Raw genomic sequence first — 25,874 nt, forward strand, 5'->3', positions numbered from 1 at the left:
TTTCTGTCAAAACACATAGTCACATCAAAAAAGAATAAACAAGCCGAAAGTGACTAATACCTGTAATTCTAGCATATTACTAAAGCTGAGATCTGGGGATGGCAGTTCAAAACAAACCTAGACAGAAAAGTCTATGAGACTCTTATATCCAGTTAATGACCAGAAAGCCAGAAGTGGAGTCGTGGCTCTAGTAATACAGCATCAGTCTTGTACAAAAACACTTAGGGGCAGTGCCCAGTCCCTGAGTTCAAGCCACAGTACTGGCATACACCCACATACACAGAAAGTAATAGATTGAAATTAGGAGAAAAGGAAAAGGGTTGGTATAGGCTTCTTTGTGAAAGCTATTTGATGTTTTTGTCCTGGTTTGGGGATTTTCATTAGGTTGGAAGTTTTCACGGTATACTGGCAACACTATCTTTATATTAGGGAGAATGTCATTGGAGCACCTACTTAATTATGCACTATTTCTTTCAAATCAGTGTTTCAGCTCAATTATTTTTAAACTAAACTCATGGGCTTAGCTTATTTGATTATCCATATTCATATATTGTTTGACGTCTACATTTTATTGTTCTATTTTTAGTTAATTATGGCAAAATTCTTCTTAAACCTAAATCATCCTAGCTGGGTGGGGTGGCTCAAACCCATAATCCTAGCTACAAAGGAGGCAGAGATTAAGGAATACAATTCAAGACCAACTCAGAAAACCAGCAACAACAAAAAGGTCATGAGCACCCATCTGAACTGATGGTTGGATGTGATAGTGCATGCCTGTCATTCCAGCGACATAGAGAAACACATAGATTGCAGTCCAGGCTAGAACAGGTATAGGTAAAATCTCTATTTTAAAAATAATTCCTGCAAAAAGGGGGCTCAAGGTGTAGCACATGTGGTAGAGTTCCTGTCTAGCAAGTGCAAGTTCAAAACCTCAACACCACCACCATGAAAACTAAAACAAAACAAAACAAAAATTCACATAAAACCTAACTCATCTACAATGTGTTTCCTGATGTATTTGTGAGTAAAAGAAATCTACCTCACCTCCCTTTTTTATCCACTAAATCAAGAACTCAGCCATACACGGATTTGTAAATTAGGCAGTTATTGCCATTTTCATGATGTTAATTCTTCTACTCCAGGAGCATGGACTTTTTTCCACTCATACTAGGTATGAACTCAGGGTCAAGGAGTTGTGTCTTAGGTTTTTGCAGGGACTTTTTACAGGGACTCAGGCTTTAAAAGCACTTCTCAGAATAATGAGTAAGGGCAGAAAAGAGGAGAAGCCAGTTAAGGCACATTCAGGTTTGATATGCATCTGCAAAGCTAGTTTTGCTGCACTTTTGCTTAGGAGTATAACAGGCTGGATCTTGAAAAGAATCTGTGTTAAACATAAAACAAGAGGAGAAGTAGGTTTTCTAGATACAATAGTACAAAGAGAGCAATTTCTTCCTGTAAAACTGGATTGAAACTCGACAAAATTGTCAAAACTGAGAAGTTTATGGAATTTGAAATTGACCAACATGAACAAGAAATTGAGAAGAATTTCTTTATGAAAAGATCCTATCTTCAGGTTGGGATGGTGGAGATGGTGCCTAGGGAGGCTTTCAACAGCTTTCTCTCTCAGTTAATGACAATGTGAAAATGTAGCCACATGAGAATAGGTCAGAAGGGGACTGGGTGTTGAAAATCCTTAGCTTTGATGGCAGACATGTGAAGGATAATTGGGGATGAGCAGAAAGCATCCATGGTTTTGCTAACCTAAGCTTGTAGACCGACTTGGAACCAGCTTCAGATTAACTAGGAATTCAACAAGGAGAGCTTAGAAATGAGAAAAATCATACAAAGGATAAGATAACCTCTCCATATATTACTAGTCAACCCAAGACCTATGCGGTCCCTAGTACCATCAGAGACAGAGAGAGAACTACATTTACTTGTATTGTAGCCATACAGAAAAAAGAAAGAAAGAAAAACTTAACTAAGAGATCTTGAAGGAAAATGACTCATAATAGATTCCTCCCCTAAGTCACTAGAGCTGATCCTAAACTTTGGCAAAGTAGCAGAGCATAAAATCAACCCACAAGCCCCGCCGCGGGCCGTCCTTCCGCGCGCGGGGCGGCATGGCGTTCCGGCAGGCGCTGCAGCTCGCGGCCTGCGGGCTGGCCGGGGGCTCGGCCGCCGTGCTCTTCTCGGCGGTCGCGGTGGGCAAGCCGCGGGAGGGCGGCGACGCGGAGCCGCGCGGGGGCGAGCCGCAGGCCTGGGCCGGGAGCGCGCGGGCGAGGCCCGGCGTCTGGGACCCGAACTGGGACAGGCGAGAACCACTTTCTCTAATCAACCTGAGAAAGAGGAATGTGGAATCTGGAGAAGAAGAACTAGCGTCCAGGCTAGACCATTACAAAGCCAAGGCCACAAGGCACATCTTCCTCATCAGGCACTCCCAGTACCATGTGGATGGCTCCATGGAAAAGGACCGGACTCTGACCCCCCTGGGCCGGGAACAGGCTGAACTTACCGGACTCCGACTTGCGAGCTTGGGGTTGAGGTTTAATAAAATTGTCCATTCCTCCATGACACGTGCTGTCGAGACCACAGACATCATCAGCAAGCACCTGCCAGGTGTCTGCAGAGTCAGCACAGATCTGCTGCGGGAAGGCGCTCCCATCGAGCCCGACCCTCCTGTGTCCCACTGGAAGCCAGATGCTGTGCAGTATTATGAAGATGGAGCCCGGATTGAGGCTGCCTTCCGGAACTATATCCACCGGGCAGATGCCAAACAAGAAGAGGACAGCTACGAAATCTTCATATGTCATGCCAATGTCATTCGCTACATTGTATGCAGAGCCCTACAGTTTCCTCCAGAAGGTTGGCTCCGTCTGTCCCTCAACAATGGGAGCATCACTCACTTGGTGATTCGACCCAATGGTCGTGTTGCTCTCAGAGCCCTTGGGGACACAGGATTCATGCCCCCCGAGAAGATCACCCGGTCCTGAGGCTACCTGTGAGATCCTTTTCAAGTGGCATCCTGACTCGAGCCTTCTTTCCCTGTCCAGGCAGCACTACAGTGTCATTTTGTGTTTCAACGAAGAGGCTGGCAGGAAAGTATGCAAATGTCTCATGCTGTATTTGGGTGCTTATTTTTAGCCCACGCTAAAAAGGGAAACCATTCTGGCCAGTGGCTTCTCTACCCTATGTGCCCTTTCAGAACAACCCTGTGGAGTGTGGGGCAAAAAATTCTCAGGCAAAGGCAGGCTTGTTCTAGGGAGAGCTGGCTTCATTGAGATTTGCACTAAGGTCTTAACCACAGCTGCCCAGTAATCCCGGGTTTGATAGAAAGCCTGTCAGACAAGATGGCCTTTTGTTTCCACCTCATCTTGCTTCTTATACTCTTCATTTCTGAAAACTCTTGTCATTTAAGTATTTTTGATTTCTTTACCTGGGGTCTTGGTATATATCTGTGCAGGTAGACCTGAATCTTGAGGGAAGGAATAAAGCTGTGGAAAAGCTACGGCCTGCTCCTTTGAGAAGTCGTAGGTGGATAACTGTCCTGTAGGGTGTTTTCTGGAGCCAATAAAGTATCTTGGACTGTGGGAGCATAGGGACTCACACTGTAACCCTAGCACTCAGGAAGACTGGGACAAGAGGATCTCAAAAGGAAGTATCCAGGACTGAGCTTGCCACTGGCTTCTGTTAATCTTGTGGGTTAGAGTACTTAGAAATGACAAGTTTACCCCAAATGTTAAGAAAAACAATTCCTATATGGTAGAAATGCTCTCATAAGCGTGTTTTCTATCAGCAGAATTGGGATATTTGGGTGGCTCCATTTTCTTTGTAAATAACCATGTAATAAAGCTTCAGTGGTGTTTTCTAAAAAAAAAAAAAAAAAAAAAAAAATCAACCCACAAAATTCAGGAGCTTTTCTGTATTCTAACAATGAAAAGATTGTGACTGAAATCAGGAAAGCAACCTCATTTGTAATAGCTTTAAAAAAACACGTAGGAATTAATCAAATGTGTGGAGACTTCTATTATGAAAACTTAAAAAGGGAATTGAAGATTTAAGGAAATGGAACGACCATCCATGCTCCTGGAGTAGAAGAATTAACATCATGAAAATGGCAATAACTGCCTAATTTATAAATCCAGTGCAATACCCATCAACATCCCAACAATATTTTTCATGAAGTAGAGAAAGCAAGCCAAAAATTCATATGGATTAATGAAAGGTCCCCAATAGCAAAAGCAATCCTTAGTAGGACGAATAGTGTTGGAAGAATACCAAAACCAAACTTTAAATTCTATTACAAAGCTGTAAGAATAAAACATCTTGATACTGGTACAAGAATGGGCCTGAGGACCAATGGAACAGAATAGAAAAACCATAAATAAACCCACCAATCTATATCCAAAAACACTGGTTGGAAAAAAGACAGCCTTTTTTGCAGTTGTTGAAATGTGGCAAAGTTGGCTATCCACATTCAGAAAACTGAAGCTAGATCCTTATATATCACCTCACACCAGAATCAATTCAAAATGGATCAAAGACTTCAACATAAGGCCAGAAAATATTACAGTAAGGGGTAGGGAAAACTTTATAGCTCCTAGGCATAGGTTGAAATTTTCTAAGTAAAAATCTAGAATCAACAAATAAAAGAAAGACTGGATAAATGGGATTGTATCAAGTTTTGAAAGTTTGCAAACTTAAAAGTATGGCAAAGGACATAGCTAACCAGCTAAATAGAAAGCCCACAGGGTGGAGTTGTTTTTTTTTTTTTTTTTTTTTTTTACCAGCTATGCATCAGTCAAGGGCCTAATATCCAAAATATGCTTAGAACTCAGAAAATTAAACCCCAAAAATGTAAACTCTCCAAGAAACAACCAACCAATTAACAAATGGGCTAATGACTTAGAGGGCACAGAAGAAGAAAGAATAGCCAGTAGACACAAGAAGAAATGTTCAACTTCACTGACTGTGAAGGAAATGTGAATTAAAACAACATTGAGATTCCACCTAACTCCAGTTAGAGTGTCCAATATCAAGAAAACTAACAAAAATTGCTGGGGCAGATGTGGCCAAAAGGGAACTTTATTACATTGTTGGTGGGAATGTATACATGTTCAAACACTCTGGAAAGCAGTATGGAGGCTCCTCAAAAAGCAACACATAGAGCTTCCCTATGACCCAGCAATCCCACTCCGGGGCATTTATCCACTCGAACACAAAAAAGGCCACACTAAAGCTACCAGAACAACTATGTTCATAGTGGCATTATTCACCTTAGTCAAGCTATGGGATCAACTCAGATGCCCCTCAATGGATAATGAATTCATCAAGAAAATGTGGTGTATATACACAACAGAATTCTACTCATCCATCAGAAAGAATGACATTGTACCATTCATAAGGAAGTGGCAAGACTTGGAAAAAATTATATTAAGTAAGCCAGACCAGAGAAACAGGGTTCGTAGTTTTCCCTCATTGGTGGTAGCTAGAATGTGCCTATAAATCTACAAGTAAATACACTGGATGGTTATGTAAAATACACTGGCACATGATAAATTACATAAGACTCTAGGAATTCATAAACAGTGAGTCCAAAGGAGGTTATTCTTAAGGGAAGAGTACAAAAGCAACTGATCATATGAAATAATATTTATCTAAATGAACTCTGGGAAATGGAAACAAAAGTTTCTTTGTTGCTGTTTTTGTTTCCTTTTTGTCTTTTATATCTGTTCGGGGGAGGGTAAGAGGGAGCACAGAAATGGAGGGAAAAAGGGTGAACTAATGCAGCAGTAGTAGTGCTAGAAACTATGTTAAAAACGAACTATACAACTTGTGAGTGAGGACAAGGGGGAAAAACTCAGAGCAAGGGAAGGGGTGACATTGTTCAAAAAGAAATGTACTCGTTACATGACTGCTGTAAGCCTCTCTGTATATACCTTTATAATAACAATAAAAAGTAGAAAAAAATCTTGAAAGCAACATGAGAAAAATGATTCACAGCATATGGCAATATGACTGACTGACTTCTTTTTTTAATTTACTTCATTGTTATAGAGGTGATATGCAACAGAATTACAATTACATGAGTCAGGTAATGAATACATTTCCTTTCACACGGTGTCTTCTGTTTCTTCATTCTCTCCCAGTCCCTTCCTCCTGTCCCCACTCATGAACTGTATAGTTCACTTTCATCAGTGAGCTCCACTGCTGCACTTTTTACCTTTTCCCTTGAGTTCTGTACCCTCCCCCACCCTTCTGAGGATATACTCCTGACTATACCATACATATATGCACCTGACTATACCATACATAAGGCAAAGGACAGAATCATCAAAAAATTTAAAATAAAAAAAAATAAAAAAGAAAAGTGGTCTCATGTCCACATCTTGCAATTCATTTCAAGATACATAGATATTGATCTAGATTTGAAATTTTATCTAACTATGAAGAGGCTTGTAGGCTTTTCTGTTTCTCTCATCAGAGTATCCTCTTTTGATCTCACTGTATCTAAAATCCTGTGTAATTTATTATATCCCAGTGTACTGTAGATCTAATTTTTGCATATCAGAGAGAAGAGGTGTCATTTGTCTCTCTGAGCTTACCCTACCTCACTTAACATGATTTGATCTAGTTCTATCCATTTCCCTGAAAATGACATTATCTTATTTTTTTCCAATGGCTGGGTAAAATTCCATTGTGTATAGGTGCCACATTTTCTGATCCATGCATCTATTGTGGAACATCTGGGCTGTTTCCATATCTTGGCTATTGTAAATGGTGCAGTAATAAACATGAATGTGCAGGTGTCTTTATCATACCCTGGCTCATGATGTAGATGCCCAGGAGTGATATAGCTGGGTCATACCTAAGGAAGATTTAGGTTTAGTTTTTAGGTTTTTTTTTTTTTTTTTTTTTTTAGGAAACTCCAAACTGCTTTCCAGAGTGGTTGTACTAGTTTACATTCCCAACAACAGTGTAATAGGGATCCTTTTTCCTCGCATCCTCACCAACATTTGCAGTTATTCGAATTCACAATGCTCACCAACCTAACTTAGGTGGTGTGGAATCTGTTATTTTGATTTACATTTTCTTTATGGCCAGGGTTGATGAGCATTTCCTTGTATGTTTGTCATTCTTAACCTCTTTTGAGAAGTCTGTCGTTAGCTCCCTTGCCCACTCGCGATTTTTTTTTATTTTTTTTGGTTTAGGAGGGGTTAGTCACTAGCTCCTTGTATATATTGGATATTAGGCCTGTGAATGACTTCTTACCAGACATATTAGATGCCATAAGCTAGTGGACCAAAGATTCTTCATATCAATGAAGAATCTTTTTTTTTTAATTGTATTTTATTTTATTTGAGAACATACTATACAGAGGGGCTACAATTACATGGGCAGGATAATGCATACATTTCTTACCAAGCATTGCAGCCTCCTCCTTTGAAGAATCTTTAAATCCAACACAGCACTAATCAGTTAAGGAGAGAAATATAGTCTACAAAATATATTATTGGGCAATTTTATTGCTGAACAAAAACCATAATTGCTCTAGGAGCTCTTTTCTGTAGTATGAGTCTCTTGTTTGTTCTTTCAGGCTAACAGCCATGAGACACAAAAGTTGTAGGGATTGAATAAGGAAAGAGGGCTGGAGATGAAGCCTTCAACATGCATAGGAGGAAGTGGAACAGCGCCCACTGGGGGCGGTAAGGCAAAGGCTGATTCTTGGTCATCTAAAGCCTCCCTTTCCTGTTCAGGGAAGACAGGGCCTGCTCACTCACCCTTAGGCTGCACTGGGATCAATGGGCCTGAGCCTGTCTATGGAGCTGAGGCAATCCACCTCAGACTAAACTAAGCAGCTCCACTTTACAGAGGAACAGATGGAGGCTTCATTTCAACCACAGGATCAACTCTTATCCTCTAATGCTGACAGGATTTGGGGCTTGAGGACTGTTCCTCCCTCAGTTCCATGTGGCTAAGCCTAACCTGTCAGAAGGCATTCCCTGGGAGTGGAGGTACATGCCATGGAGCAAATGGCAGTGCCCTGCCACAGAACATCTGGCCTGTCACTGGTTAGAGCTACACCATGAGTTATAAGAACTGTGTTCCTCCATGTCCACAAGGCACTCAGCCGCTGGACCAATGCAGGGGCAGCCCTGAGCTCCCTCCTCAGACAGACAGAATTAACTACATGGCTCATTCCTAGTCACTAGCATTTATAATTAACCATTTCACTGAAACAAATTAAGAAAAGTAAAATACGACATAGCTTAAATGTAAAAACCAAATTTATTTTGTGAAAAATATTTAAATTAGTTTACAACTGTACACATAAATACTCTACATCTACCAGGGAGGTCAGTATGGCAGCAAGGCTAGGGACCAGGGTGGTTTTGAACATAAGAGCAAGGGGAAGCTGGAGAGGGTCCCTCTGGGGACAAGTAAAAAAGGTCTGAGTCTTCCTGCCTCCGGATACACACAGGGGATCCCCTGTAATGGGGATAGGTTTGTGGGAGAGCACCATGCAGGAAAGTCTTTGTGCCTGGGGGCTCCAGCCCTGGACTGAAATCCTTATGTCAAAACACCTGGACCTTGGGTCTCAGTCAGAACTGTGGCCATAGCAGTATAAACAGCAACAGTTCAATACTCAGTAGCAACAGGCTGCCACACGACTACTTCAGTTCTTCTGCCAGAAAATTCAACAAAGGGCAGCACATGCGAGCATCAGATAGGAGCACAGGATGAGTCTGGGGAAGTGTAGGGCTTTAGATTTGCAGCCTCACCTGTGGCAGGTTGGGGTAGGGTAACAGGATTGAGCGTCTGCCATGGCCACCTTGTGGCCCTCACCAAGGCCACTGCTTCCTACAGGAGGGACACAGCTGAAGCCAGAGATCTGCACTTGCTCCAGAAACTCCCAGGGTCTTTCTGGAAGATGCTGTGACCAGATGTGGGAAATGGGGTTGGGATGGGGAGGAGGGATGGGGATGGAGTCTACTTTTCCTCTGCTTTCTTCTTGCCTCCAGGATCTGCCAAGCATCTTGGGTCTTGGACCCCACACCAATGGCAAATGAAGGGCCACCTGAGGCAAAGGGTTGGACCTCTGGGAGGCCATTGTTGTTAGAGAGAATATTCAGAAACTGAGATGGCTGCCCACCAACCCCAAAGGGTGTGGAGACGCCCAGGACCCCACTGTGTCCAGCACCAAAGCTCAGTGCTCCAGTTGTGTTGCTGGTGCTGCTGGCCATGCCAGTGACACCGGGGAAGCTAAAGGTGCCTGTTGCCGAGGGTCTCGGGCCTCCAGCCTCACTGGCCTGGGAAGCCCCAAAGGGAAGCAGCTGGGAGGAGGAAGCCATGGTAGTTGCTCCAAAGCCAAATGCAGGGCTGAAAGCCGGGGCTGGACATAAACTGGCATTGCTGTCAACAGCCGCCACGGAGGGAGCAGGCACCAGGCCCGAGATGACAGGCGCCATGGAGGCTGCAACAAGAGGCTGCTGGGAGAAGGGTGGCTTCTCCATCACAGGGCTGGAGGTGGCCTCGGTCTTGTCCAGGAAGACCTCAGTGATCCTCCTCAGCCTGGCTCTCTTCTCCTGCTCCAGGTCTTCCACAGTGATGGGATAGCCAAGCTTGGGGGCAGGAGGCAAGGTCAGCGGGACCCCCCTCCTGGGGCACAGCAGCGGAATCTTCCTTTTGCGGGTCCCAGAGCAACCAGTGCCTGACTTTTGCTGCCTCTGAGTGTCGGGACCTGGGTCCTTGGCTCCCTGGGGCTCCTTGTGCGGTACCTGGCGTGACTGTGAGGAGCTGGGAGGGACACACAGCGCCTCTCTGGCTTTGCTGGCTGGGCTCTGTGGAGTCTGGATCCGGGCGGGGGCGGGGCTCCTCCTCCTGCACAGATGTGGCCCATGGATGCGCTGCAGAGCGCTCCTGCCATGGGTCCACCTGTATCCCTATTTAAACCATTTTTTCCCTTCCCCTCCCCAAATTATACCAACATCAAATACAGTGAAAACAGAGGTTTTACCGTGGGAAAGGGACATACAAAGCAACAAAGAAATCATCTTATAAATATGTTAGAAACAATCACAAGAAAGAAAAAACATTTGAGTCCTTATCTTGGGGTTCATTTTGCCTAACATCAACTTATCTGACTGTTTCTGTTTGACTTAGACATATACTAGTTATTGCAAATAAAGGAAACCATGAGACCTATGTTTCTTTGGGCCTGGCTTACTTCACTTATTAATTTTTTCCAAGTCTTTCCATTTCCTAACAAATGGGGCAATGTCATTCTTTCTGATGGAGGCATAGAATTCCATTGTGTATATATACCACATTTTCTTGATCCATTCATCTACTGAGGGGCATCTGGGTTGGGTCCATATCTTAGCTATGGTAAATAATGCTGCAATAAACATAGTTGTGCTGGTAACTTTAGTATGGTCTTGTTTGTGATCATTTGGGTAAATGCCCAAAAGTGGGATTGCTGGGTCATAAGGGAGCTGTGTGTGGAGTCTTTTGAGGAACCTCCATACTGCTTTCCAAAGTGATTGAACAAGTTTACACTACCACCAACAATGCAGTAGTGTTCCCTTCTGTCCACATCCCCTCCAGCTTCTGTTGTTGTTAGAGTTCTTGATTATAGCCATTCTAACTGGGCTGAGGTGACATCTCAGTGTTGTTTTGATTTGCATTTCTCTTATGGCTAGGGAGGTTGAGCGTTTCTTCATGTGACTATTGGTCATTCTTATTTCCTCTTCAGAGAAGTTTCTCTTTAAGTCTTTAGCCCACTTATTTATTGGGCCATTGTTTCTTTGAGGATTTGTTGTTGGAGGATTTAATTCTTTGAGTTCCAGGTATATTTTAGATATGAGACCCTTGTCCATTGTATGGCTAGTGAAGATCTTCTCCCAATCCATGGGCTTTCTATTGATTTTGCTAGCTATGCCCTTGGCCAAGCAGAAGCTCTGCAATTTCCTGCAATCCCATTTGTCCAACCTTTCTTTGATTTGTTGTGTTTCTGGGTCTCTATTGAGAAAATTTTGGCCTGTGACAAGGAGACCTAGGGTTTCTCCTATACCATCCTGAAATGTTTTCAGGGTGTCTGCTTTGACTCCAAGTCTTTGATCCATTTGGAGTTGATTCTGGTGCAGGGTGATATAGAAGGATCTGGCTTTAGTTTTCTATATGTGATTAACCAATTTTGGCTGGCAAAATGGTGCTGACCATTTACTGAAGAGGCTGTCTTTCTTCCGTTCTATTTTTTAGCTCCCTTATCGAAGATTAGATGGCTATAGGTCTGTGGGTTCATTTCTGGGTTTTCAATGCTATTCCATTGGTCCTGAGGTCTGTTCTTGTGCCAGTACCAAGCTGATTTGATTACTATGGCTTTGTAGTAGAGTTTGAAATTTGCTATTGATATTCCTTCAGCACTGTTCTTTCTGTTAAGGATCATTTTTTCTATTCGAGGTCTTTTATTGTTCCATATGAATTTTTGGATTGCCTCTTCTATTTCCTTAAAGAATGGGGTTGGAATATTGATAAGTATATTGAATTTGTAGAGAGCCTTGGGAAGTATTGCCATTTTCACGATGTTTCTCCTTCCAATCCAGGAGTTTTTCCACTTTGTAAGTTCTGTTTTGATTTCCTTTTTCAGGTTTTTAAAGTTTTCATCATAGAGGTCCTTCACTTCTGTGGTTAAGTTAATTCCTAGGTATGTTATTTTTTTGTGGGGCTATTATGAATGGAGTTGCTTTCCTGATTTCAGCCATGCTCTTCTCATTTTTGGCATTCAGAAAAGCCATTGATTTTTGAGGGTTAATTTTATACCCTGCTACTTTGCTAAAGTTTTGAATCAGCTTTAGTGATTTGGGAGTGGAGTCCAAGGGATTCTTTAAATACAAGATCATGTCATCTGCAAAGAGGGAGAGTTTTACTTCATCTTTCCCTATTTGGATCCCTTTTATGTTTGCATCTTATATTGCTGTAGGTAAGCATTCTAATACTAAATTGAAGAGAAGTGGAGAGAGTAGACATCCTTATCTTATTCCTGAGTTAAGAGGAAATGGCTATAGTTTTTCACCATTAAGTATAATGCTGGCTGTAGGTTTGTCATATACAGCCTTTATTGTATTGAGGAATGTTCCTGGGACTCCTAGTTTTTCCAGAGCCTTCATCATAAAGGGGTGTTGGATCTTGTCAAATGCTTCTTCTGCATCTATTGGGATAATCATGTGGCTCTTATCCTTGCTCTTGTTGATGTGATGTATTATATTAATTGATTTGCATATACTGAACTAGCTTTGAATCCCTGAAATGAACCCTGTTTGATTGTGGTGTATGATTTTTTGGAAGAATTGTTGAAGTCAATAGGCCAAAATATTGTTGAGAAGTTATGCATCAATGTTCATCAAAGAAATGGGTCTATAGTTCTCTTTCTTTGATGAGCCTCTGCCTGGTTTTGGGATGAGGGTGATGATGGCTTCATAGAATGAGATCGATAGTGAACTTTCTCTTTCAATTTCATTGAAGAGTTGGAGGAGTATTGGTGTGAGCTCTACTTTGAAGGCCTTGTAAAATTCTGCTGTAAATCCATCTGGTCCTGGGCTTTTCTTAGATGGAAGGTCTCTTATTGCTGTTTCTATTTCAGTGCTTGATATGGGCCTGTTAAGTTGATTTAACTCATCTTGATTTAGTTCCGGCATGTTGATATTTGCTAGGAAAAGGTCCATTTCTGTCAGGTTCTCAAACTTATTAGCATAAAGGTTTGAGAAGTATTCCCTTATAATGTTCTGAATCTTGGTTGTTTCTGTGGTGATGTTTCCATTCTCATCTCTGAGTTTTTTTATTTGGGTGTGTTCTCTTCTTTTTTTGATAAGATTTGCTAAGGGTCTGTCAATTTTGTTAAGTTTTTTGAAGAACCAACTCTGTTTTGTTGATTCTTTCTATGTTTTTATTTTTTGGATTCTAATTCGTTTAATTCTGATTTAATTTTAATTATTTCTGTCTACTGGATTGGGGTTTAGCTTGCTGCTCTTTTTCAAGGAGGTTCAGATGTCTCAATAAATTGTTAGTTTCAGACCTCTTCAATTTGTTGATGTAGGAACTCAGAGCTATAAACTTGCCTCTGAGTACTGCCTTTGCTGTGTCCCAGAGGAACTGGTAATTTGTGTGTTCATTTTTGTTGAATAGCATGAGCATTTGAATTTCTTTTCTAATCTCTTCCATGACCCACTGGTGATTCAACAGTGTGTTGTTCAGCCTCCATGTGTTACAGGACTTTCTTTGGTGGCTTTTGGTGTTGAGTTCTCATTTTATTCCCTTGTGGTCTGAGAGAATGCAAGGTATAACTTCAATGTTTCTGAATTTGGACAAGTTTGCTTTGTGACCTAAAAATGTGGTCTATTTTGGAAAATGTTCCATGTGCTGCTGAGAAAAACGTGTATTCTGATGCTGCTGGGTGAAATATTCAGTAGATGTCTGTTAAATATAGTTGATCTATGCAGTTGTTTAGATCTGCAGTTTCTCTGTTGAGTTTTTGAGGAGTTGATCTATCTAGTGGGGAGAGTGGTGTGTTAAAGTCCCCAACAATTAATGTCTTTGGATCTATGTGAGATTTGAGGGAAAGTAGTGTTTCTTGGACAAATTTGAGTGGTCCGTTGTTTGGCGAATAGATATTTAGATATTGTATTATTCTCCTTAAGGAGAGATCCCTTAATTAGTATGTAGTGACCTTCTTTATCTCTTCTCACTAATTTTAATTTGAAGTCTATTTTATCTGATATTAGGATTGCAACTCCTGCCTGTTTATAGGGGTTGTTTGCTTGGTATATTTTGTTCCAGCCTTTCACTTTCAAAATATGTTTATTTTTATGGGCAAGGTGTGAAGGTAGCAGATAGAAGGATCTTGCTTTTTAATCCAACTAGATAGTCTATGTCACTTAATTGGAGAGTTAAGTCCATTAATGTTGAGAGTTAAAGACTGAGAGGTGTTTGGTAGTTCCTGCCATGTTATCCACCTTCTTGGGGGCTGCAACAACTGGGTTCTTCCTATAGTTCTTGGATTCTCAGTTTGGGTGCGATTTCTTGGCCTTTATTGTGGTCTTATTGGTTTTCTATATGTAGGACATCTTTAAGTATCTTTTGTAGGGCTGGTTTGGTGGAGATATATTGTTTCAGTTCTCTTTGCTATGGAAAGTTTTTATTTGACCTTTGGTTATGAAGGAGAGTTTAGCTGGGTACAGTATTTTTGGTTGATAGTTGTTTGTCTTTAGGGCATGGCATACATCATTCCAGGCTCTTCTTGCTTTAATTGTCTCTGCTGAGAAATCTGAGGTGATTCTAATTGGTTTTCCTTTAATGGTGATTGATCTTTTCTCCTTGACAGCTTTAAGGATCCTTTTCTTGGTCTGAATTGATCCTGTGCAGATTATAATGTGATGGTCGGATGTCCTGTTCTGGTCTGGTCTATTTGAGGTTCTAAAAGCTTCTTGTATCTGAATAGACCTATTTTTTTTTTGCATGTTTGGGGAGTTCTCTGCTAGGATCCTGTTAAATAAATTTCCTAGGCCATTAACTTCTGTCTCTAGGTGCTCCTCTACACCCATTATCCTAATTAGGCCTTCTGATGGTGTCTTCCAAATATTGAATAGATCTATCATAGTTCTTGGATTTGTCTTGGATAGCTGTATGTTCTTTCTCTATAATATCTAGGCTGTCTTTAATCCCCGAGATTCATTCTTCTGCATGGTCTAACCTATTGTCAAGACTTTCTACTTTGTTTTTTATTTCTTTTCCTTCTAATTGGTCGGCTTTGATGACTTCAAATTCTTTGTTGGAGCTTTGTTTTAGATCTTGTATGGACTTCTTTACTTCCTTAATTTGGTGTTCAGGGTTTATTCTCAAATCACTTAGTTGATTGGTTATGGTTTCCTTGGACTCCCATTCCTTCTGTTGGGCTCCATTCGGCATTGCCTTTATGGGTCCCTGAATTCTTTCAGCTGTCTGTTTATGGATTCCATGAATGCTTCTATTGATTTTGTCTATTCTCATCCCACTCTCACAATTCTTGTATTCCTCTTTGATTACCTTCTGCATTCTCATGCAAGTCCTGTGTTTCTCTTTGACTGTTCTCAGACTGCTCACACAATTCCTTTATTTCTCTTTGGCTGTTCTCAGCCTGTATTAATCTTTGAGTAGCGTCCTCACACTCACGAGATTCCTGTATTAATCTTTGGTTTGACTCCTCTTGCTCCCTATCATGCTCACACTGAGTCCTTTGCAGGTTTTCAATCTTTTCATTCACCATGTTTACCAGTAGTGTTTGTAGAGCTTTTTGGGAACTCTCCTCTGGATTATTCATTAACCGTTTTGTGACCTGATTATCATGAGTGGGAGTTGAGATACCCGGACTTGCCGTTTTTCTTGTGTTTCTCTGGCTTGTTCTGCCCATTTGGTATGAAAGTAACACCAATTTTGTGCTAGAACACTATTTCAAGGCTAGCATCAACCAGAATCTTGTAGTTGCACAGTCAAAATGGCTACAGATACCACCTAGTTCAATAGATACAATCTATTCAACATCAAACAACTATGGATCAATGGGCTAAGAACAGCAAAGGAGGATTTGGCAAACCAGAAATTATTAAGTTTAGGGAGAAATGTGGGAGAAAATAGGATTAGAGGGATGTGGAGAGGTAAAAGGAGAGTGAATTTAACCAAGTCCTAATCTCAGAGAGGGAAATTGATTAGAGAGAATGATAGGAGAGAGATTTTTTTAAAAAGAAAGAAAGAAAAGTTGAAAAACCAAAATTTAAATCTAAAAAGTTAAACACAAAAATTATATAAGTTTAGGGCTGGGAAGGTAGCTCAGTGGTAGAGTGCTTGCCTTGCATACATGAGGCCCTGGGTTCAATTCCTCAGCACCACATAAGCAAAAAGAAAAAAAAGCCGGAAGTGGTGCTATGGCTCAAGTGGTAGAGTGCTAGCCTTGAGCTGAAGAGCTGAGGGACAGCACCCAGGCCCAGAGTTCAGGCCCCATGACCGGACCACCCCAAAAAATTATATAAGTTTAAAGAAATGATATTGAGAGAAGAAAATGATAGGCTGAAAGGAGGGGAGGGATAGAAAGGAAACATGAAAAAATAAAAATAAAAATTCTTAAAATTGGAATACTTGAAAATTATATAGTTATAAAGGGATAATACTGCTATTAAAGAAGTTAACCATAAGAGGTTGTGAATTGAGTAATAAATTTCTGGATTAAGTATGTACACAATGGGGGATGAGGTCTAATAATCGATAATGGGTATATATCTGGGGAGGAGCAGAGCAGCAATGAAGTCATGCAAAAAGAAAGAGAGAAAAAAAAAGAAAAGAATTTTTTTAAAGGACCAAAAGGTCAAAATAAATATTATGGCCTAAAATAAAAATTATGGCCTACCATGGCCAAGGGCCCCTGTGGCAGAAACATGATGGGGGCAGGAAGTAAGGTAGATGGGAGCTCAGATGGGTCTGGGCAGAGAGAAGGAGGGGCCAGCTGTCTGGCTGGAACTCCAGGGCTGGGAGGAGCTCACGTCTGGATAGAGCTGAGGATCAAAGGTGTGCATAATGCTTACAAGCAGTGTTTAGCGTTTAATAAAATGATTCATACAATGATTTTGGCATTTATCCAAGTTTGAACCGCATGTAACATGTTCATCTGTGGTAGATTTCCATTCCAAAATCTCTTCTAATTATTTTCAAATGAAAATTGAAAAAATGGCACTATACTTGTAGTTGTATATCTGTAGTGTTACAGATTAATCATGTTTGTTTTATTTTGTAAATTATGTGTTCATGTCTTTTGCTTGTGTTACTTTTTCATTTGTAAAAGCTCTTTGATGTCTGAGTCATTTGTCTTATCACTCCTACAGAGTTTTTCTGATTTGTTCTTGGCCTAGTGTCTTCTCTGATATTAAAAACAAAATTGCTCATGTAGTTGAGTATTTCTCAGAGTAAGTTCCTCTACATCGAGGCCAATGAATATTTACCACATTTTAAAAAAATGTTTGTATTATTGTAGGGGTGATGTACAGTTACAGAATTTGGATCATCAGTACATTTCTTTTTGGATATTGTCACACATCCCTGGCTCTCTCTATTTACCCCTCCCATCCCCATCCACATCTACAAATTGGATAGTTCATTTTCAACATAGTGTCTAGGGCATACTACTGCTGCATTTGTTCACTCTTTTTCCCTCCATTTCAGCACCCTATCCTTCCTCTCCCAAAGACAGATAAATGAACAAACAAGAAAAAAGGCAAAAACAAAAACAAAAAAACAGTAACAACAAAATTTCTTTCCATTAAATGGAGTTCATTTAGATAAAAATTATTTTATATGATCAGATGTACATTTATGTTCCTCTCCCAGAAATATCCTCCTGTGGTCTCACTATTGTGAATGACTAGAGTTCTGTATAAGTCATCAAGTCCCACTGAATTTTAGATCTAGCTTCCATATATGAGACAAAATATGAGCTATGTCTCTGAGCTTAGTTTACCTCGCTGATCATGACATAATATTATTCTTCCTAATGTCTGTGGAAAATTCCACCATGTATAGGTACTGTATTTTTTTAAATCTGTTCATCTATTGCAAGGGATCTGGGTTCATCCCCATTGTTTGTTTATTGGTCATGGGGCTAACTCTGGGCCTGGCCTCTGTCCCTCAGCTCTTCACCTCAAGGCTAGCACTCTACACTTGAGCCATAGCACCACTTCCTCATCCCCATTTTTAAAGCCTCAAGATCCTTAGTGTTCTATCCCATTACTCACCTGATGACAAGATTACTGAAATATTAGCATCAAGGCTTTTCTGATAAATACATGGATCCTTCTTGATACCACATATGATTTGAAATCCTCAGCCATCGGTTTGCTTCATGCTATTATATGCATTTATATGTCTTCCTTATTCAGCCACCTAACAGTTGTTCCCGATGTTTAGGTGAACTAGAACACTGATGGCAAACTTCAAGGGCCATGCTCTCCCCGGGAGTTTCTTCTTGATCATTGGAGTGTGGTGGTCAGTGAAGTTCCCACTAAAGCACTTTCACCGAAAGGGCAAGAAGAACAGGCTGAGCCAGAAGCAGCAGCGGGTTGAAATCATTGAAGCTGCAGTCAGGATTTTCTGTTGTGTCACCGGTAAGAGCAGAACTCATTTGGTCCAGGAACTTTCTCCACACATCAAGATCCTTAGTTCACTTCCTAGACCCTGTGAAACAGGTGTTTCACTGACAGACACAAGAGGACAAGGATTTTCAGGAGGCCACTACTTATCCTAACATTCCATTTACAAAGAACTTTGTGTTAAGAGTTAATAGTGCTATGCAAAACGCCATATGTGCTATGCAAAACTACTAGATGAACTATAACATTTACCTTAGATGGAGAAAGATATAGAGAAACATAGGAACAAAGTTCATAATGCATAAGAAAGATAAAACAGAAATAGAAAAGAAAACTAAGAGAGAATAGACTCATACACATGAGTTAAGAAAGTTCTAAACTGATTTTAAGGAAAACCACTTCCCACTTGGAGCCATGCTTATTGTTTCTCCTCCTAGCATCTCAGGGTCCTTCATACCCAATGCACTGGCCTATCCTCCATCCTCTTATCTCAAGCAACCTTTCACTGGGGACATTTATGCAGGGGGACCAATGAGGTGGGCAGTGCAAGAGATAGAAAGCTATTCTCTATATTCTGCCCTTTCCTTACTTCCATTTTTTGTTTGTCATATTCTCTATCTACTGGTGGCCTGGAAGAGCCAGAAGTGGTGAGAGTAACAATTATTTCTTCTTGGAGTAGAACTGTAGGATAACAGGGAATCTTATTGTATATTGCCTTCTGCTATAGCCATGCTTGGCCTACAGTTTTCCTGGAGGGACTGAACAGTAAAGTAGCTCAGAGGAAGCAAAGCTTGCTTAGCCTTCCCCAGTGCAGCTATTTCCCCTATCCACACAGACCAAGCTTCAGAAATCTCTTTCTGGAGTAGACTGGGATCACTTGTCCTAAATGGTAAAGGACAGTATCAACATTGCCTAAACAACGTGAGAAAAACTGTATTTGGCAGTGTGGCTGCCAAGTGAGGGAAGGGATAAACATTCAATAGCTCCAAGCCTGAGCTTCAACCACATGGCAGGCCGCACTCTTCTGAGAACTGGGGAAGGAATGGGGCACCATAAAGGGTCTCTACTTCACAGGGATTTCATTTGAGGATCAGTGAGACTTTTTCTGGGACATTTTCTCAAAGTTCCTGAACCCTTCCTTATGAAATCAGAAAAGGGGCTGCTCCACAAAACACATTTGTTTTGGGAAAGAGTCGAGAAGGGTCTAGAGGGGCATAATAGAGGGCTTCTGGGCTTCTCCTAAAACATTGTGAGTTCTAGGCAAAAAGACAAATCTGCTTTCTGAGATAGTGGTAAAAGTAGAAGGGATGAAACTGTGAGCGACCCTAAGGCATAGCTTCATCAGACTTGTGGCCAAGCACACTGCAGCCCTTTGCTTTATTCAGCCAGTATTTTAAAACAGAGGGCCAGAGGAGCTGTAGGGCTCAGAACTCTGCTAAGGAAGGGCAAGCACTCACTTACTCACTCACTCGAAGTCTACCCCAGGACACACATATGGGAGCTGCGCTGTCCCTAGAGAGGCACAGCCATCTACACCATAGCACATCTGCCTGGAGTCTTCATTTATCCTCCTTGATTCTTCCTGGGATCTCTTCACTGCTCACTTGCCAGGGGAGCCTAAAGACTAATGCATCAGCCACTCCATCACCTAAGAGGTCAAGGTCAACCTCTGCTTCATCTCTGCTGTTCAAAAATATTCAGTGTGTGTGTGTATGTGTGCGCGCACATGCACGTGCACATGCACACAAATCTGTTGCTTCTCCTTTTCTATTGCCAACCCACAAAAGGCAACAACATCCATTATACAGATTACCCAGCAAACATCCCATTTGATACTGAGGAGCAGCTCCCAAGACAGCAAAGCAGATGCTGACTCATAGGCCAAGTCACCCATATCTGGACTTTGTGTGTGCCTTTGGACTGTTTTGTGCTGTCTCCTGTTGGTCTGGGAGCAGCTCTTCCTCCTCACTCTATTTTTTTTTGGGGGGTCCAGTTGTAGGGCCTGAACTCTGGGCCTGAGCGCTGTCCCTCATCGCTTCAGCTCAACCTAGCTCTACCACTTGAGCCACAGCGCCACTTCCGGCTTTTTTCTTTTTGCTTATGTGGTGCTAAGGAATCGAACCCAGGGCCCCAGGCATGCAAGGCAAGCGCTCTACCACTGAGCCACCTTCCCAGCCCCTTCCTCCTCACTCTTGACCCTTTCTTCCCTGCAGGGTTCCTGGCAGAGCAGCTTGTTAGCGATGGGCCCTTCTTTCATCTCTACCAAGATGACCACTGGGTTAAGATGATGAATTGGCAGCACTCCACTATGTACCTCTTCTTCGGAATCTCAGGAATCATTGACATGCTCACCTACCTTTTCACCCACATCGTGCCCTTGGGGGTGGACAGACTGGTGATGTGTATGTCAATACTCAATGAAGGTAATGGAATGCAGTGGATGGAGATAAGGGAGGACAGATAGACAAGGTGAATTTATGAGAGAACAGAATACAAAAGATATCAGAAATATAAGAACCTCCTCCAGAAAAAACCAACTCTTAGGACTTTGAAAACCTGAACAGAACTTTGGCCCAGATGACATAAAAAATAAGGGAGCCCAGGAAGAGATGGAGGAGATAGATGAAGTGATATTGAACAAGATGCATTGTACTCATAACCTGACATGTTGAACTTTAAAAAAATGAACAAGAAAAGCAACCCATGGTGGTGAGGCTTGTGGGTAATCCTCAAAGCCTCTAATGCTGCACAAACCTTCCCCACAGTCCTGCTGCCCCACACGTGTGCACACACTCACACATACAGTGACTGCCCAAAGCTGCCTGAATACCTCCATGAAGGGGAATGAAACCTTTTGGGAAGAGCACCCTATCCTACCCCCTGAGATGTCATGTTTCACTCCATGGCAAACCTCAGGAGACCCACTATATGAGTTGAGTTTTCCATCATTCAGTGGAATTCCTGACAAGCTGTTTGTGAGGAGGTTTATTTGGAAATTCAAGTCCAACATCAGGTGGCCACTGTAGGTTGGCCCCTGGTGCAGAATGCATACCAGGATGGGAGCTTATGTAGGAACAAAATGGTTATGATTTGGACTAGAAAAGGAAAGACTGAAACAGGTCTCATGATTATGAGGACATGCTCCAGTGCCCTAAGCATCTCCCAGTACCCAAAACTTGTAGTTTTTCCTGCTTATGTGGTACTGAGGAATCAAACCTAGGGTTTTGTGCATGCTAGGCAAGCACTCTACCCCTATGCCACGTTCCCAGCCCCCACATACCTTTTGAAGAACCCCTTCTGATGTTGAAACCGTTGCTCAGTTGTTAAATTACCAGCCAATAAGCAGAAGCAGCAGGTATTGAGTTGGAGTCTCAGTATCACACATAAAAGAAAAAAAATGAAAAGAAAAAGAAAAACAGGTCCTTCTGGAAGGTCATTCCAATACATTTTGCATTCATAGTGCCTGAAAAAGAATGTTGTAATTCAAATACTTCACCCTTTTGAACCTAAGCAGGAAAATCTGAACAGGTTATGAGGGCAAAACTGAATTTCAAGCATACATGCCTGCTACATATATGTAGAAATCAGCACCATGACCCACCTGCCCTACTGATCCTGTATGGAATCCAACCATTTGTGGGGCCTGTAGAGATGTTAAGCTACATCCTTTAAAGCTCATATCAGACCCATAAATAAAACCCCATTTCTGCTGCTTAGTTGCCCTATCATGTTATATAACTGACTTCCTAAATACTGGCAACTCTAGCTTTGAAGCAATTAAGGAAGAAATCCACCAAAGGAGGGAAAAAATCCAGGGTGAATCCTTTTAAGCAGACACAAGCAAGTCTGATGGCTGTCATTTGGTTTATGGCAGGCTTTCTCTTCTACTACCACGTTCACAATCGACCCCCGCTGGACCAGCACGTTCACACACTCCTGGTGTTTATTGCATTTGGAGGCAGTATCACTACCTTCCTTGAGGTGCTTCATCGAGACAATATTGTGCTGGAACTCTTAAGAACCAGTCTTGCTATTCTTCAGGGATCCTGGCTCTGGCAGGTGATGTTCACAGCAAATGTTCTGCACAGGGCCTGGATTAGGGATTCCCCTTGGTGCTTGCCCAAGAGAAGTCCTGAAGGGAATTTGTTGCATGACAATGCCATCGGCATATGCTGGGGATAGGTTTACATGGCCCTTTTCTTTCTTGTACCTCTTGCCCTGTGACCTCCATTAATACCTTGTTGGTATTGAGCAACAGGGTATTGATGGTGCCTTTTACTGGCCCCATCTGCCAATCTACTCACACCAAATGTATGCCCCAACATTCTGCTGCCTTTAGATCAGCCTATTATCCAACCAAGCCCAACTTAAGTATGCTTCCTGTGTGAAAAGGGCTTTCTGTGCTAATACACATATAGGAACCATGAGGAAGGGTATGGCATGAGTTACTCTTGGTAACCACAGGACCGACTGCTTCTCAGGATAACTAACCCTAAGACCAACTTGTCTATTCCATCAGATTGGGTTTGTGCTATTCCCACCTTTTGGAACCGTGGAGTGGGACCAGAAAGATGAGCACAACATCATGTTCATCACCATGTGCTTCAGCTGGCACTGTGTTGCTGCTCTGTTCATTGTGGCCATCAACTACATGCTGGTTTACTGGTATGTCTGGGAGAAGGGAACTTATGCCAACCCTTTTCTTCCTCACCAACCCCTCAGCATTGCTGGTTCATTTCTACCACCTCATGAGTGACAATTCTATATCAAGCTGTGTGTGGCAATCTCCTCTGCCAGAGCAACACAGGTGATGAAGTTTTGAGAAGTTAAAGACTTGACTGGGTCATGGTAACCCAATAAAGTGCTCACAGTTGTTAAGCCCATGGTGTGATGGAGAAACCTGAAGTAGAAATCAGTTCTGGATCAGGAGAATGCAGTAGTCCCTGCTCTTGCTTTCACCACTCCATTCCAGATCCACCATTTCTTTCCTCTTTTCTTTGCCTACTTCCCACAGAGGGCATAACTAAGGAAACATGTGCCAGAGCAGAAAGGCCTCTCTGCAGTGCTCTTCAGAGAAATCCACTGAGAACTGTTAACTCCAACAAACTTATTGCAGCCAGACACCACAGAAAGATTTATGCTATACTGCCCCATTTATTTCTCAGTGCTTTATGAGGTGAAATTTTTACAGACAATGAAATGAAGGCTTCAATAACTTCACCAAAGTCACACAATTTGCAATTTGAGTAGGAGGGTGAATTTTAGTACATTGTATTACCATTCTATTGCTGTTAGAGCTGCCCCTACCTTCTTCCCACACTCCCTTGCAAGTCTAGGTGATGTATTTCATCCACAAGGAGCTCTCACAGGCCAATGAAGGAAAGGGCTCTTTCACTGCTACTTCCTGCTCAGTGAAAGAGCAAGCTGGATGGCAGAAGACCGAAATGTGGTCTCAGTTGTGACACTTCAGTCACCATGAGTCTATTTATCTATTGATGAGCATACTGAGAAGTCAGGCATTCAGACATGTAATCATATTTACTAAACATGTGAAGAAAAGGGTGTAAGAACACATAAATGTGTCATACCTTTGGTGAGAAGAAAAGGGATCTTTTTGGTTCATCTAACTTGGTTCTTGCGGTTTCTTGATTACAGCTTTCTGGCCAGGTCAAAGAAACAGGAGCAAGGAGAGATCATTGGGATTCAGAAGCTAAAGTCTGATTACACTGACCAGACCGCCCTTTTGAGTGGCTCAGATGAGGAGTAAGACCAAACTGTGGGGACTTGAAGCCCTCTCACCCTGTTGAGGCAGCTGTGGTCAGAGTTCTCCATCTCCTGTGCTTTGAGGACGGCCTTGATGTGCTCTGAGACCTCCATCCCTACACACATGGTCTTTTAATGCAAAGTTGGAGGCTCAAATACAGGAAATTAGCTTTGGATGGTTTGTGTGTCTGCATTTTTAGACATAATTATATTTAAAGTCTGTGTTCAAGTGTCATATCCTATAAAGAAAAAGGAAGTAATAGCTATGAGCATCAAGAGCCTGGGCATCTCCACATAGAGGACTTCTAAACTCTGAAAACCGCCAGCAGGAAGTGACCTCGCAGATGAAGCCAACAGTATACGAATGCACGGCACCCTGCTACTTCTGAAAAGTTGCCCTTACATCTCTCGAGAAAGCAAGGTCTTTCAGAAAGGAACTCACATGAATTACAGAGCCTAATTTGCATTAGAGCCACAATTGTGACTTCTGTTTTAATTCTGGCTTCTGTTTCAGCTTGTTTCTGTTTTAAGTAAAGCAATTCATAAGCTTTGGTAATTTTTTTTTGGGGGGGGGTCCAGTCGTGGGTCCTGAACTCTGGGCCGGGGCGCTGTCCTTCAGCTCTTCAGCTCAAGGCTAGTGCTCTACCACTTGAGCCACAGCACCATTTCCGGCTTTTCTCTTTTTGTTTATGTGGTGCTGAGGAATTGAACCTAGGGCCTCATGCATGCAAGGCAAGCACTCTACCACTGAGCCACCAAGCTTTGGTATTTTTAACATTACCTGTTAAAATTTTTCTAATTAATCATTCCATGGTTGATAAACAACAAGATTAAGCTAAAGGTATTTTTTTATCAGAATGCTAGTTATTAGCTGCCCAGAGTGTTGAAACTCAGTTTTAATGACTCCTCAATGTTACCATAAGATAGGATTATGAACAAAGAAAATCTCAATAATAAGGAAAAGAAAAGGAGTTTAGCTGGGCAAGGGGGCTCAAACCTGTCATCTTAGCTACTAGGAGGCAGAAATCTGAAGACAGGCTAAAAAGAGTTCAGAAGACCCTTTCTGAACTGATATGCATGTGCACAGTGGGGTACACTTTTTGTACCCCAACTATGGAGCAAGCAAAAGTTCTGGGCTGAGCCATATGCCTGTCACACCAAAAATGGGGGAAACATAAGTACAAAGTTAACCGTCTAGACAGGCCAAGATAAAAAGCAAGACACTTTCTCACAGATAACCAACAAAAATAAGACTGACAGGCCAGAAGTTGTGGCTCATGCATATAATCATTGCTACTCAGGACTCTGAGATCTGAAGATCTCAATTCAAAGGCAACACAGGCAGAAAAAATCCTAATAAACCAGAAAAACTCCAATTAACCAGGCAAGGGCCACAAATGTAGGTGATGCTTAAGTGGTAGAGTGCCAGCCTTGAGCAAAAAAGCTAAGGGAGAGTAGAAGGCTCTGAGTTCAAGCCCCAATTCCAGCACAGAGAGAGAGAGAGAGAGAGAGAGAGAGAGAGAGAGAGAGAGAGAGAGAGAAACAGAGAGAGAGAGAGAGAGAAACAGAGAGAGAGAGAGAGGAACAGAGAGAGAGAGAGGGGGAAGGAGGGAGGGAGGGAAGAAGGGAGGGAGTGAAACTGATAAATTGACTCAAATGGACAAGTCCCTGCCTAGCAAGCCTGAGGCCCAGAATTCTACCCTTATACTGCTCAAAAATAAAATCAAACAAATAAAGGTTACATTGGAAATGCCTTGAGTTTTAACATAGATAAAAACAAAATATATGAATTCTAAATTACTAATAGAAACTCCTGATACCAAAGCCTTGGTTCTGGATCTTTTTCTTTTAACTTCCTTCAAGCAGTAGGTATTAAACATCCGTTTTGGGTGAGATGGTTGTCACTGAGATGCTTGTAGGGACTGATTCAGTAAGTATGTATTC

The 25,874-nt window shown here is 41.9% G+C and overlaps 1 protein-coding gene and 1 pseudogene across 1 annotated transcript in view; both read left to right on the top strand.

Annotated features, from left to right (window-relative positions):
* LOC138838889 (transmembrane protein 45B-like) overlaps positions 1-24,478 on the top strand; it is a 43,193-nt gene extending 18,715 nt beyond the window's left edge. Inside the window, exons 2-6 of the mRNA XM_070038329.1 lie at positions 17,986-18,182; positions 20,381-20,590; positions 22,042-22,226; positions 22,687-22,832; positions 23,823-24,478. Of these exons, the coding sequence (XP_069894430.1) occupies positions 18,002-18,182; positions 20,381-20,590; positions 22,042-22,226; positions 22,687-22,832; positions 23,823-23,934 (834 nt within the window). The 5' untranslated portion in view covers positions 17,986-18,001 and the 3' untranslated portion in view covers positions 23,935-24,478. The remainder of the gene's footprint in view (positions 1-17,985; positions 18,183-20,380; positions 20,591-22,041; positions 22,227-22,686; positions 22,833-23,822) is intronic.
* On the top strand, positions 2,100-3,111 carry LOC138838888 (serine/threonine-protein phosphatase PGAM5, mitochondrial pseudogene; annotated as a pseudogene).
* Positions 24,479-25,874: the final 1,396 nt, after the last annotated feature.

This window comes from Dipodomys merriami, unplaced genomic scaffold, assembly GCF_024711535.1.
Source record: "Dipodomys merriami isolate MVZ:Mamm:240054 unplaced genomic scaffold, mDipMer1.0.p SCAF_29, whole genome shotgun sequence".
Classification (NCBI taxonomy): domain Eukaryota; kingdom Metazoa; phylum Chordata; class Mammalia; order Rodentia; family Heteromyidae; genus Dipodomys; species Dipodomys merriami.